The following is a 14,034-nucleotide window of genomic DNA, read 5'->3' as shown; positions in this document are numbered from 1 at the left end:
TTTTGCTGAGAGTATCACAATATATCACAATACATTGAATCATAACCCCTGCATCGTAATACATATCATATTGCCAGATTATAGCCAATATACAACCCTACTGACAGCTAACAGCAGTTTGTTCATTTTCTGTTAGATCAGTTGTTTTAAATTATATTTCACTGACCTGCCTTTAAGTAAGAATAAGTTTGGAGAAGATTTGATATGTTGAAGTTGAGCATATCAGTAGATTGACATCTCTTTAAATAATTCATCATATAACAGTATCAGTCTTGCCTGTCTTAAGTGAGGATGCTTCTGTTCAGTACAGCACACATTGTCTCTGTAACAGAAGCACACTTACTGTAAGGGATGATGAGAAAGGAATTCCTCCCTGTGTCTATTTAAAGATGGAGTTGCAGTCCCCTGGCTGCTTGAGGATACCTATGATAAATCACCACACCACATGAAGCTCCTAATATGGCCTCGTCAGGAGACCCCAACACTGATAAGACTCTGACCCGCTGATTTCTATATTGCTCTCTGCCACTCATTAACCCCCTCCCTTCATGTACCCCCAACCCATCTCAGACACAATAACATTCCTGGACCTTGAAACGCTCCTCCATATTTGGCAGAGAGGCTTTGTTTATAAAGAGACCTCATGGTGAAACCCCCAATTGGTCACCATTCTATCTCAAGGTAAGGTGCAGGGACAATGGCTTACAAAAACTAAAGCATTACCTGTGTTGGTGTGGACCACAGACTCATTTCATCAGTTTCCATTCTTTCTTTCCTCAGGACCAGTACACCTCAGTCTCCTCAGCAGGGATTGAAAGGTAAGAGCATCTGAAAAATTAAAATGTGTGTCATTTAAAAAAAAAACAAAAAACAAAAACATTTTACTGACATTTAGAAAGAAAAACAATATATCACCAATAGAATAAAGTAACAAAAAAGTAACTCTATATTGGCATTTTCACCTGCAGTTGCTTTTAGATAAATACATAGTTGAATTTCAATAGATTCTTTCTCCTGTAGACAAGGTGAAAAATGGGTGACGCTGCCATGAAAGAGTTTGGGGCAGCAGCCCCGTACCTGAGGAAGTCAGACAGGGAGCGCCTGGAGGCCCAGACCCGTCCCTTCGACATGAAGAAGGAATGCTTTGTTCCCGACCCTGACGAGGAGTACGTGAAGGCTTCCATCACCAGCCGTGAGGGGGACAAAGTCACTGCTCAGACTGAGAAAGGGAAGGTTAGTGAGCTGGCAGGCACAGCTGCCCTGGATGCAACTGGGTTCCTAACTAAGACACAGTGGGTAATGCAGAGAGATGATTCAGGTCATTTGTCAATTAGTCATGCATAGCAAGAGACACGATAAAGACCCTGATGCACAGAGCCATGATGCTCCTGTGCTACATATTCACACATTCCTTTTTTCCTCATGCAGAGTAACACCTAACTGACATTTGTATATTAAGTAAGTAAAGCTTCAATATTTTTACTTAAACAAGGGCCCACTCAAGGGGGCTTTATGTGACTTTTCCATCTCCATCACTAGCAGACCGTTTCTTGTTGTAGGTAATCAGAGTCAGAAATACTTTATTAATCCCTACCAGGAAATTTTTTCATTACGATTGCTCCCTTTCAAGAACAGAAATATATATAAGCATATAGAAAATATAAAAATGTAAATAGAAATAAGTATGTAAAAAAAATACTGTATTATACTACTATATACAACAATATACAAAAAATAGAAGAAGATGTGTAAAAATATGTAAATGACAAAAAATATACAACAATACATACAACAGTGGTACACAAAATAGTGTAAAACAACAGTGATGCTGAAGATGGGGGATAAGTGTGTTAGGATACAAGTATTATAAATAAGAGTATAGGTTGGTTTAAAGGCACAGTATAAATAAATAAATCCAGTAATGATGCCAGCATAACAAGTGTATTTAAGTATTAAACAGTTAATAATCATCTAAATATCTAATAAGTAAGTAGCTTCTGACAGTGGTGAAACAGGCCCAAGTCAGTTCAGTCAGTTACTCAGAGCGTCAGACACTGAGAGAGTAGTGGTAAAGTTTGATGGCCACAGGTAGGAATGACTTCTTGTGGCTCCCTGTGGTTCATCTTGTTGAAATCAGTCTCGCAATGAATGTGCTCCAAGTTTTTCTGCTGCATCTCATTGGCTTGGTTTTGGCAGTTTGTCATGAGCTTTAAGGAGTCTACATTTTTCACCGAGAGAAAATGACTCTGTTTCCCAACATGATCTAAATGTGCAGCAGCAACAGCAGCCTCAGGTATCCAGCTAGAAGCAAACAAGTTACCATGAGTTATAGTAATAGTTAAAAAAAAGTATTACTGTGGGGTTAAATTTATTTTATTTATATTATCATGTATGAAAAGACCCAAAATGAACACTGTAAGTAGACTACTTGGTTACCATAAGCAAACTATTTAACCACCATCTGTATTGGAATGATTTTGTCCTGAGCTTTTTGATCCATATAAGTATGGATCTGTATGGATTTCACTGTAGAGGAAATTCTGCAGGATTAATAACAGTGTATTAATGCTGGCTGTCTCTATTTTCAGACTGTCACAGTGAAGGAGTGCGATATCCACCCTCAGAACCCGCCAAAGTTTGATAAAATTGAAGACATGGCGATGTTCACCTTCCTCCATGAGCCCGCTGTGCTGTTTAATCTCAAAGAGCGTTATGCAGCATGGATGATCTATGTGAGTTGAAAGCTTTGTACACTTCACCAATACAACTACATACTACATTCACATATCAATGGCTGATATAAAAGGTTTCTTACACAGTTTTTGAAGTTAATTCGCTTCAATTTTTTTAAGGTTTTGCAGAGCTCAAAAATATAATTTAACTATTATAACTTTGACTGAAAAGAGAGACAATTAATGGAGTCCTAACATATGTCATTATTCAGCTTGAATGAATGGTGCCTGCTTCCTGTGTGAAGAACCTACAGCACCTCAGCTCTTTATTTTGATTTAAGACAACTTTTCAAAAGTTGTGAGGGAGTCAGAGGAAGTTTTGGGTGTGTTACATGCTGTCTTTTTTGCCCCCAAGACTGTTCCACCACAGTCCACCCTGTTGTGACTGGCTACTACTACTGTGCTCTGAATGTAGACCGGCACATAGGAGAAGTTTTGCATGGCAGTTTCCCCTAGGAGACTGGTCTTTTTGTCCAGTGCGAAGCTAAATCTATTCTATTAATGGCAGAGTGTCTCATTGTTTTATACTAAGTTCCTCAAACAATTACATGCCATTGGATTCGTTTTACTGTAGGCTACAGAGCATTGCAATTTTCCCAGCAGCTTTAAATGCACCATCTGCAAATCTAATACCTACAAAAATTACAATAAATTAAAGTCAATTTATGACCTAATTTCTGTGGTTTTAGTTTGAGAGTTTTTATGACTTTTTAGGGGACTTAGGGATGATGCTATCTTAAACACTGCACTTACCTTTTTGTCACTCTCACAGACCTACTCTGGGCTCTTCTGTGTGACTGTCAACCCCTACAAGTGGCTGCCAGTCTACAACCAAGAAGTGGTTATTGCCTACAGAGGAAAGAAGAGAAGTGAAGCTCCTCCTCATATCTTCTCCATCTCTGACAATGCCTACCAGTACATGCTAACGGGTAATTTATTTGTTTAGTTGTCATATGTTCACAGAAAGGAAAAGCTGAAATTTGCTAAGGAACTTACTTAATTTCTTCTCTTTTCCAGACAGAGAAAATCAGTCAATTCTTATCACGTAAGTCTTTTTTTTTTACTTTGTTATCCTGCAACTGCAATGGAAGTTTTTTTTATTCTTCTGGACAATTTCAAAGTGATGTTATTCAATTACAAGCAGGTCACTGATGATTTCACTACTGTTATAAATTGCTGCAAGAGTCCAATCCAGTACAATGAATGTTAAGAGGGATAGGTTAATTAGTGATAGTGATGAATAATGACAGTTATAGTGCTGGCTGAGTGACTTATTTTACTGATTAATTATAAAAAACTGACTAGGTGTGTGAGATGCACTGCATGTTACGTATTTGACAATTCATCAAAACAATTCTGTTTGTGTCTTCAGTGGAGAATCTGGTGCTGGGAAAACTGTCAACACCAAGAGAGTCATCCAGTACTTTGCCAGCATTGCAGCTGGAGGCGGGAAGAAGGAAGGCACTGAGAAGAAGGTTATAATCCTGAAATGATATAATCAAATCTTTGACAGCATATTGCATTATTGTCTTTAGTGAATGTTGAATTTTGATTTTTTTAGGGTACTCTGGAAGATCAAATCATCCAGGCTAACCCTGCTCTAGAGGCCTTTGGTAATGCTAAGACCATCAGGAATGACAACTCTTCCAGATTTGTAAGTTTCTGTCTGTAATGAAACAACCCTGTGTGCCTATTCTATTTTAATGTTCCTTTTGTCATACATTATAGGGCAAATTCATCCGAATTCACTTTGCAGCCAGTGGAAAGCTGGCCTCAGCTGACATCGAGACATGTAAGCAGTCTCTTCTCTATACTTTTATCTTGTTCATTCTTGTTCACAATAATCATCTCGCCACCTACATAATACAATTATCTTCACAGATCTGCTGGAAAAGTCCCGTGTCGTCTTTCAGCTTAAGGCTGAGAGAGATTACCACATCTTCTATCAGATTCTGTCTCAGAAGAAACCTGAGCTGCTTGGTAATAAAAAAATAACTGATAACTGATCTTTGGACAAGGAACAGCTTGTAGTTGTAATGTTGCTAGCATATGAATTTTGACGGTTCTGTTTTGCTTTTTAGAGATGTTGCTCATCACCAACAACCCCTATGACTACGCCTTCATCTCCCAAGGAGAGACGACTGTAGCCTCCATCAATGATGCTGAAGAGCTGATGGCCACTGATGTGAATATGAATGCACCATACTGTCTCTTCCAATTTATGGATTTAGCTATTCTAGATTTAGAACTGATGTCAATGATGTCAGCTGTAACCCAGTATTACTGTGTGCTTTGATGAGAGTGAAATGATTTGAATGGAGTGGATTAGATGTCTGATGTCAGCTATGGTTTAATGTTATCCTGGTAGCTCAGAGAGCACGTACTATCGTATCCCCTGGATCGCCTGTCACTCTCCTGTATAGCCTGATATCATGTAAAAAGTCAATGGCATATCAAATACAATGTCCCTCTCTCATTCAGGACGCCTTTGACGTGCTGGGCTTCACTCAAGAAGAGAAGAACGGCATTTACAAGCTGACTGGTGCCATCATGCATCACGGCAACATGAAGTTCAAGAACAAGCAGCGTGAAGAGCAGGCAGAGGCTGATGGCACTGAAGGTAGGAGAGACTCCCTATAGTACTAAAATATGATAAACATGATATAGAACGTCAGAATTTCAGGCATTTATTCAGCGATAAAGCTTATTGAGAGATTTTTCATTTATGTGTATTTTCTCAGATACTGACAAAGTTGCTTATCTGATGGGCCTGAACTCTGCTGACCTCATCAAAGGTCTCTGTCACCCAAGAGTCAAAGTAGGAAATGAGTGGGTCACCAAGGGACAAAACGTCCAGCAGGTAAGAATAAAATTTAAGAGATGGGTTTATGCCAAGGTTTCCCTTAAAGCAGTGGTTCCCAACTTTTTTCCTCAAGCGACCCCTTTCTACCATCGAGTAACCCAAACAAAATGACACCTTTCCAGATACAGTACCGAACAAATGATAAACTTTAAAATTAATCCAAATACTGAACACAGTAATATGTATATACTGTACATATATTCACAGGTGATAATCTGCTCAAATTTCATTCAAATTGCTCTTTTTATCTCCCCACCACCCCAGCATATTCTACTTGCTCTTTGATTATTTTAACTGTGTCCTTTTCTAATGCAGCCTGTATAACAGAGAGTGAAGGCTCTGTGAAAACAGCTTGACCTGAACAAAGGTCCTTATCCTGTGAGATTTAAAAATAACAGTTTAAAGGTTTTTTTTACTCACTTTTCTTCACAGAAATGAATGAATTATTGAGATACAGACCTGTTTATTTTTCTTACACCCCTTAAAATTAAAAATGCCTCACAACCTCCCATGAAGCTTTGGCAACCCCTAGTGGGGGTTGGGACCTCCAGGCTGAGAACCAGTGTCTTAAACTGCAACATATGACGGAAACAACACTGAAGTTTTAACATTTGGGTCTTTAGGTGTACTACGCTATTGGTGCACTGTCTAAGTCAGTGTATGAGAAGATGTTCCTCTGGATGGTGGTAAGAATTAACCAATCCCTGGACACCAAGCAGCCGAGACAGTACTTCATTGGTGTACTGGACATCGCTGGATTTGAGATCTTTGATGTAAGCTTCTATTTATGTTCATATAATCTATATTCTATAATTCATTTAATCAACTCCATTCTTTTTTATTTATTGCAGGTAACAAAAGATGTAAAGTGTGTTTACTTTTGTCTCTTTACATTACAGTTCAACACCTTTGAGCAGCTGTGTATCAACTTCACCAATGAAAAACTGCAACAGTTTTTCAACCACCACATGTTTGTGCTGGAGCAGGAAGAGTACAAGAAAGAGGGCATTGAGTGGACGTTCATTGATTTTGGCATGGATTTGCAGGCCTGTATTGACCTGATTGAAAAGGTGAGATATTATTATATATTCAGCTATATATAAATATTGATTGATTGTGTTTCTTTTCTTTTTCAAACCACTTATATTTTTGTCTCCTCAGCCCATGGGTATCATGTCCATCCTTGAAGAGGAGTGCATGTTCCCCAAAGCCTCTGATGCCACTTTTAAAGCCAAACTCTATGACAACCATCTGGGAAAATCCAGTAACTTCCAAAAGCCCAGAATTGTCAAAGGCAAACCAGAGGCCCATTTTGCCCTGATGCACTACGCTGGAACAGTTGATTATAATATCAACAACTGGCTGGTGAAGAACAAGGATCCTCTGAATGAGACTGTTGTTGGACTGTACCAGAAGTCTACTCTCAAGCTGTTAGCTTTCCTCTTTGCAAATTATGCAGGAGCAGATTCAGGTAAGAATAACCTGAATGTACTGCTTTAACCTCTACTGGGAATGTAAATTTTATTTAGCTTATTTTAGATATTTGTCATTATGAGAATGGCAAGATTGAATCATTTTTCTCATGTCTAATGAGTTGTACACTGGTTTATTAGCTGAGGGTGGAAAGGGCAAAGGAGGAGGAGCCAAGAAGAAGGGTTCATCCTTCCAAACCGTGTCTGCCTTGCACAGGGTTAGTAAAAACACATGAATATGTGTGAATGGTGTCATCATATGGACACCAGAGACTGTGACTGAGACTTAATTTTAATCTGAAAAGCGTTTCAATAATCACCTAAACTGGATGTTAAACACAGGGTTTAATTACTTCAACAGGAGAACCTGAACAAGCTGATGACCAACTTGAGGTCTACTCACCCTCACTTTGTGCGCTGCATCATCCCCAATGAGACCAAGACTCCCGGGGCCATGGAGAATCCTCTGGTGATGCACCAGCTGCGCTGTAACGGTGTGCTGGAAGGCATCAGGATCTGCAGAAAGGGCTTCCCCAACAGGATCCTCTACGGAGATTTCAAACAGAGGTATTATATCATATGTCAAATGTTTGGTCACATACTTAATTACAAATGAAAATGTATATCATTATCTAAGTTATTATTTCTTTTCTTCTTTTCCAGATATCGCATCCTGAATCCCGCTGCCATCCCTGAGGGTCAGTTCATTGACAGCAGGAAGGGAGCTGAGAAACTTCTTGGGTCTCTGGATATTGACCACAACCAGTACAAGTTTGGACACACAAAGGTAAAGAAAAAACAGTCAAGACCAATAAACATCATTCAGTATAAAGTGTTAAAACAGTAGAAAAAATAGAGAAGAGTCATCAAGTCAGTAAAATGAACTGACTTATGAATAATGCCATTTGTACAGTACAATACAATAGTCATCCAATGTTGGGGAACATGTTCATGCTTATATTTGTCTTGATAAGCAATTGGTTACACCAGAGTAAACAAGTCCATGGCAACAATTTGAGCAAGGGTACTTTTAAGAATTCAACTTTTAAGTTCTAGGAGGAACAATGTATCATTTCTTTTTCTCAAAGGTTAGACAGTCTTGATTTAAATCTACAGTATCTTAGACTGTTAGCCCTTATATGTAACATTGGTGGTCATTGATATGCTGTGACATGCTCCCAAAGGTGTTCTTCAAGGCTGGTCTTCTTGGTCAACTGGAGGAGATGAGGGATGACCGTTTGTCACTCATCATCACTGGAATCCAGGCCAGATCAAGAGGTCTGCTGGCAAGAGTGGAATTCCAGAAGATTGTTGAAAGAAGGTCAGAAGAATCAGGAATTTAAAATAAATTACAACCAAGTAAATTATATTTTACAAAGATTTTGTTTTATGTCAAGTGGTAATAGTAACTTTGATTGATCTTTGACAGAGATGCACTTTTGGTGATCCAGTGGAACATCCGTGCCTTCATGGGAGTCAAGAATTGGCCGTGGATGAAGCTGTTCTTCAAGATCAAACCTCTGTTGAGATCTGCTGAAGCAGAAAAAGAGATGGCCAACATGAAGGAAGAATTCCTGAAGCTGAAGGAGGCTTATGCAAAGTCTGAGGCTCGTAGAAAGGAACTAGAAGAGAAAATGGTTTCTCTTCTCCAAGAGAAGAATGACCTGCAGCTCCAAGTCCAGGCTGTAAGTCCAATGATGCATTCTTAATATTTTAATGCCAAAATGCAACCAAATATGAATACATAACTGCAACTTCTCGTATCTTATCAAATTAATGACCATTTCAGGAGCAAGACAATCTTGCAGATGCTGAGGAAAGATGTGAGGGACTGATCAAACACAAAATTCAGATGGAAGCAAAAGCCAAAGAGCTATCTGAGAGGCTGGAGGACGAGGAGGAGATGAATGCTGAACTTACAGCTAAGAAGAGGAAGCTGGAGGATGAGTGCTCTGAATTAAAGAAAGACATTGATGATTTGGAGTTAACTCTGGCTAAAGTGGAGAAAGAGAAGCATGCAACTGAGAACAAGGTACCACAACAACTCAGCTGTTTATACTTTTCTTAATATTAATTGCATGAATGAGTAGCATGTTTCTAACCTATACACTTTTTATTCATTTCATTCATTCTGCAGGTGAAGAACCTGGTCGAGGAGATGGCTGCTCTGGATGAAATCATTGCTAAGTTGACCAAGGAAAAGAAAGCCTTACAGGAAGCTCATCAGCAAACACTGGATGACCTGCAGAGTGAAGAAGACAAAGTCAACACTCTGACCAAGGCCAAGGCCAAGCTGGAGCAGCAAGTGGATGATGTAAGAATTCTACTACGTGTTGTCGCCACCTTAGTTTAATATGTTTGGTAAGATCATACGCTCCCTGTATATTGGAGAAAATAGTTTGACTTTCTGTAACGATATTGCCCAGCTTGAAGGTTCACTGGAACAAGAGAAGAAGGTTCGTATGGATCTTGAGAGAGCTAAGAGGAAGCTGGAGGGAGACTTGAAATTAACCCAGGAGAGCCTAATGGACCTGGAGAATGACAAGCAACAACTTGAAGAGCATCTGAAAAAGTAAACACATTATTCTACTCTATGAACAGTATGTCTCAATGTCATACACAACTCAAACCAATGAAAATCTGCTCTAATTCTGACTACTGTTTTAACCACAGGAAGGATTTTGAACTCAGTCAGCTCAACAACAAAATAGAAGATGAGCAGGCCATAACCATTCAGCTTCAAAAGAAAATGAAAGAGCTCCAGGTAATGGGCAATTGTATGGAAGGGTCAAAATTCAAAAAACACTCAACTGTAAGCAGCAACTAAATAATTTTGCCTTTACAGGCCCGCATTGAGGAGCTGGAGGAAGAGCTTGAAGCAGAGCGAGCTGCCAGAGCCAAGGTGGAGAAGCAGAGAGCAGACTTAGCCAGAGAGCTGGAGGAGATCAGTGAGAGGCTGGAGGAGGCTGGTGGAGCAACAGCTGCCCAGATTGAGATGAACAAGAAGAGGGAGGCTGAGTTTCTGAAACTCCGCAGAGACCTTGAAGAGGCCACTCTGCAGCATGAAGCCACTGCTGCAACACTGAGGAAGAAACAAGCTGACAGTGTTGCTGACCTGGGAGAGCAGATTGACAACCTGCAAAGAGTCAAGCAGAAACTGGAGAAGGAGAAGAGTGAGCTCAGACTGGAGCTGGATGATGTGGTTTCCAACATGGAACATATTGTGAAGACAAAGGTTGGCTAAACCTCTTGCTAATGTTGGCATGGCACAAATATATTGGTATTGGGGGTATAATGTATATATTTGATTTTTAATCTAGACAAATCTGGAGAAAACATGCAGGACAGTGGAGGATCAGATGAATGAATACAAGACCAAATTTGAAGAGGCTCAACGCTGCATCAATGACTTCAATATGCAAAGAGCAAAACTTCAAACAGAAAATGGTATATTTTTTGTTTTAATACAAACTGATATCTACTTGATGTATTTCACAGCTGACCATTTCCATGTGTAAGATGTTTCAAGCTTTCAAATCATGGACTTCAATGAGTTTTATTGAAAAAAACAAAACTTAACAAAAAAAAAATCTTTTAAAAAAGTTAACCTCTTGGTCATACAAGCTTTGCTAAGACACGGACAATGAAATTCTGCGTGCGCCAAAATACTAGGTGAGCTGTCAAGGCAGCTGGAGGAGAAGGATTCTCTGGTGTCTCAACTGACAAGAGGAAAGATGTCCTACACTCAGCAGATTGAAGATCTAAGGCGTCAGCTGGAAGAGGAGACCAAGGTAAAATGAAGTTTCAATGCACTGTGACAGCACTAGCCAGTAATTTCTAGCTGATGTCAATGTATTACAGTTGCTTATTCATATAATTTTGTTTTAACAGGCCAAGAGCGCCCTGGCCCATGCAGTGCAGTCTGCTCGTCATGACTGTGACCTGCTCAGGGAGCAGTATGAGGAGGAGCAGGAGGCCAAGGCTGAGCTGCAGCGCGGCATGTCCAAGGCCAACTCTGAGGTGGCTCAGTGGAGAACTAAGTACGAAACTGACGCCATCCAGAGAACCGAGGAACTGGAGGAAGCAAAGTAAGACAGTTTGAGATCCAGATTCTTAATTTGATGCAATTCCTTAAGAGACATTTTACTTCGTCTGGCAGATCAGCTTTTTGTTTGTGTTATGTTCCAATTAAAATGTAAGACGAACAAAAAGTTTGTCTGTTAGATGATCGAGCAGCCAGTCAAATTAGTTGAATTTAGTATAATTTATACAACAAGCACAGCTGCAGGGACATTAAATTATATGAATGATTGACTTCTAAAGGAAAAAGCTGGCCCAGCGTCTGCAGGAGGCTGAGGAGGCTGTGGAAGCAGTGAACGCTAAATGTTCATCTCTGGAGAAGACCAAACACAGGCTGCAGAATGAGATTGAAGATCTCATGGTGGATGTGGAGAGGTCTAATGCTGCTGCTGCTGCTCTGGACAAGAAACAAAGAAACTTTGACAAGGTGAAGCACTGCAAAGTATTTGTTTCTCTAAACCTTAACAGGGCTTGTTGAAGCCATAGTGTGCAGAAAATGAAAAAGTCTTTGGTGCCCCCCAGTGGTTGTATTAAAAAGACACATAAACACAATCCTAATCATGTAGACAACCTCAGCTGACAAGTTTGACCAAACTGTCATAGACTAAAACTAAAGACATTTCCTGTATATTTTTTTAATCGTCATTTCAGTTAACTAAAATGTTTTTCACACCAAGTTTTAATTTTGTTTTGGTTAACTACAATAACCTTGCATATTAGGTCAGCTCTCCAAGCCTGTAATCATTTCTTCATCTGGCACATGTACATTTATTGCTGACCTTTCTATCCACTGTAGGTCCTGTCTGAGTGGAAGCAGAAGTACGAAGAGTCTCAGTGTGAGCTGGAGAGCTCCCAGAAGGAGGCCAGGGGTCTGAGCACTGAGCTCTTCAAACTGAAGAACTCTTACGAGGAGTCTCTGGATCATCTGGAGACCATGAAGAGAGAGAACAAGAATTTACAGGGTAAGATCTACTGCTGGGGTTTGTGTCCTAGTTTCTTCAGACATGCTTTGCAAATTAAATTATAACACCATCTTAATCACCTGCTTGACATTTTGCAGAGGAGATTTCTGACCTCACTGAGCAACTTGGTGAGGGTGGAAAGAGCATCCATGAACTGGAGAAAATGAGGAAACAACTGGAACAGGAGAAGAGTGAGATCCAGTCTGCTCTTGAGGAAGCTGAGGTACAGCCTCTCTTTCATAAATAAAACATTTCTGAGTAAAACTGTCTGCTGTTATGTACAGTGTAACTCTTGACCCTCCAACCCACCAGGCCTCCCTGGAGCATGAAGAAGGTAAGATTCTGAGAGCCCAGCTGGAGTTCAATCAAATCAAAGCTGATATTGAACGCAAACTAGCTGAGAAGGACGAGGAGATGGAGCAGAGCAAGAGGAACCTGCAGAGGACAATTGACACCCTGCAGAGCTCTCTTGAAGCTGAGTGCCGCAGCAGGAATGAGGCCCTCCGTATAAAGAAGAAGATGGAGGGAGACCTCAATGAGATGGAGATCCAGCTGAGCCAAGCCAACAGACAGGCAGCGGAGGCCCAGAAACAGCTGAAATCTGTCCATGCACATTTGAAGGTAAACTAGAAAAGAAAAGGCACACTTTTTAACATTCAAATTCAAACTAAGTCTAAACATTAATGAGGTTGATGTCATCCAATTAAGGATTGCCAAATTCAGCTGGATGAGTCTGTTCGGGCCAATGATGATCTCAAAGAGAATATTGCCATTGTTGAGAGGCGCAACAACCTGCTTCAGGCTGAGCTGGAGGAATTGAGGTCTGCTCTGGAGCAAACTGAGAGAGGTCGCAAACTTGCTGAGCAAGAGCTGCTGGATGTTAGTGAGAGAGTGCAGCTACTGCACTCACAGGTAAGACCTAATCATTTATTTTAAACACAACAGATTACTGACTGGTTTTCTTGGACATTGTAAAACTCAAAAGCATTACACTTTGGAAGTGCAGTAACAGTAAGAAACATTTCTTCACACTCTCAAATCTCACATCTCAAAAATGTGCAGAACACTGGCCTGATTAACCAGAAGAAGAAACTTGAGGCCGATGCTTCCCAGCTGCAAACTGAAGTTGAGGAGGCACTGCAGGAGTGCAGAAACGCAGAGGAAAAGGCCAAGAAGGCCATTACTGATGCTGCCATGATGGCAGAGGAGCTGAAGAAAGAGCAGGACACCAGCGCTCACCTGGAGCGTATGAAGAAGAACATGGAGCAAACCATTAAAGACCTGCAGCACCGTCTGGATGAAGCTGAACAGATCGCCATGAAGGGAGGCAAGAAGCAGGTGCAGAAGCTCGAGGCCAGGGTAAGAGAAATTTGCCAATATACAAATATCACATGCATTGGTGGGACCAATATTATTTTCATATTTTTGAAGTGACAGTATCAGATTTTGAACTGAAAAATAAGTCAACAGCCCTGATACATAACTGCTTTAGAAACCTGTTTTGGGTAATAATTGCCTTCTTGCACATCCAGCAGACACTAAACAATATTATCATCTCATTATCATTATCATCTCATCTCATCTCATCTAGACACCTGATAAATACATCAAATATATGTCCTCATTCCCTTGCCTTTAGGATTTGTCTTCACCAAATCCTGAGGAAAATGTTCATGTTTTTAGTTTAGTAGATAATCAATTTTTTTCACCAGGTAGTTCCTAACTTTGTCTTTCTATTGTTTGATTATGGACAGGTAGCGTACAATGGGTTCATCAGATTCTCATAAAATCAAGACAGTCTTCTAAAACTGTCTAAAAAGCTACATAGAGCTGATAATTCTCTTGATGTTTGCTACCTTTTGTACCTCACATATTTATTGGTGTTGACTGCTAGATCTTTGAGCTTAGATCCTCATAGACCAGTG

At 40.1% G+C, this 14,034-nt stretch overlaps 1 protein-coding gene across 1 annotated transcript in view; it reads left to right on the top strand.

Moving 5' to 3' along the window:
- Positions 1 to 691: 691 nt before the first annotated feature.
- Positions 692 to 14,034, top strand: part of LOC146318298 (myosin-7-like) — a 15,547-nt gene continuing 2,204 nt past the window's right edge. The window contains exons 1-34 of the mRNA XM_084732197.1: positions 692 to 818; positions 1,021 to 1,233; positions 2,589 to 2,732; positions 3,505 to 3,661; positions 3,750 to 3,777; positions 4,105 to 4,207; positions 4,294 to 4,386; positions 4,461 to 4,524; positions 4,614 to 4,712; positions 4,814 to 4,917; positions 5,214 to 5,352; positions 5,474 to 5,592; positions 6,219 to 6,368; positions 6,495 to 6,665; positions 6,757 to 7,066; positions 7,209 to 7,285; positions 7,429 to 7,634; positions 7,731 to 7,854; positions 8,252 to 8,388; positions 8,497 to 8,752; positions 8,857 to 9,099; positions 9,205 to 9,381; positions 9,494 to 9,639; positions 9,741 to 9,831; positions 9,913 to 10,302; positions 10,388 to 10,514; positions 10,740 to 10,858; positions 10,959 to 11,155; positions 11,391 to 11,574; positions 11,944 to 12,109; positions 12,208 to 12,332; positions 12,422 to 12,730; positions 12,818 to 13,021; positions 13,172 to 13,468. Of these exons, the coding sequence (XP_084588323.1) occupies positions 1,033 to 1,233; positions 2,589 to 2,732; positions 3,505 to 3,661; positions 3,750 to 3,777; positions 4,105 to 4,207; positions 4,294 to 4,386; positions 4,461 to 4,524; positions 4,614 to 4,712; positions 4,814 to 4,917; positions 5,214 to 5,352; positions 5,474 to 5,592; positions 6,219 to 6,368; positions 6,495 to 6,665; positions 6,757 to 7,066; positions 7,209 to 7,285; positions 7,429 to 7,634; positions 7,731 to 7,854; positions 8,252 to 8,388; positions 8,497 to 8,752; positions 8,857 to 9,099; positions 9,205 to 9,381; positions 9,494 to 9,639; positions 9,741 to 9,831; positions 9,913 to 10,302; positions 10,388 to 10,514; positions 10,740 to 10,858; positions 10,959 to 11,155; positions 11,391 to 11,574; positions 11,944 to 12,109; positions 12,208 to 12,332; positions 12,422 to 12,730; positions 12,818 to 13,021; positions 13,172 to 13,468 (5,457 nt within the window). The 5' untranslated portion in view covers positions 692 to 818; positions 1,021 to 1,032. The remainder of the gene's footprint in view (positions 819 to 1,020; positions 1,234 to 2,588; positions 2,733 to 3,504; positions 3,662 to 3,749; positions 3,778 to 4,104; positions 4,208 to 4,293; positions 4,387 to 4,460; positions 4,525 to 4,613; positions 4,713 to 4,813; positions 4,918 to 5,213; positions 5,353 to 5,473; positions 5,593 to 6,218; positions 6,369 to 6,494; positions 6,666 to 6,756; positions 7,067 to 7,208; positions 7,286 to 7,428; positions 7,635 to 7,730; positions 7,855 to 8,251; positions 8,389 to 8,496; positions 8,753 to 8,856; positions 9,100 to 9,204; positions 9,382 to 9,493; positions 9,640 to 9,740; positions 9,832 to 9,912; positions 10,303 to 10,387; positions 10,515 to 10,739; positions 10,859 to 10,958; positions 11,156 to 11,390; positions 11,575 to 11,943; positions 12,110 to 12,207; positions 12,333 to 12,421; positions 12,731 to 12,817; positions 13,022 to 13,171; positions 13,469 to 14,034) is intronic.

Source organism: Lutjanus erythropterus, chromosome 12 (assembly GCF_056507025.1).
Source record: "Lutjanus erythropterus isolate fLutEry1 chromosome 12, fLutEry1.hap2, whole genome shotgun sequence".
In the NCBI taxonomy this organism is placed as follows: Eukaryota; Metazoa; Chordata; class Actinopteri; order Lutjaniformes; family Lutjanidae; genus Lutjanus; species Lutjanus erythropterus.
Note: the sequence above shows the minus strand (reverse complement) of the source record. Positions and strands in the feature narration are given on the sequence as shown.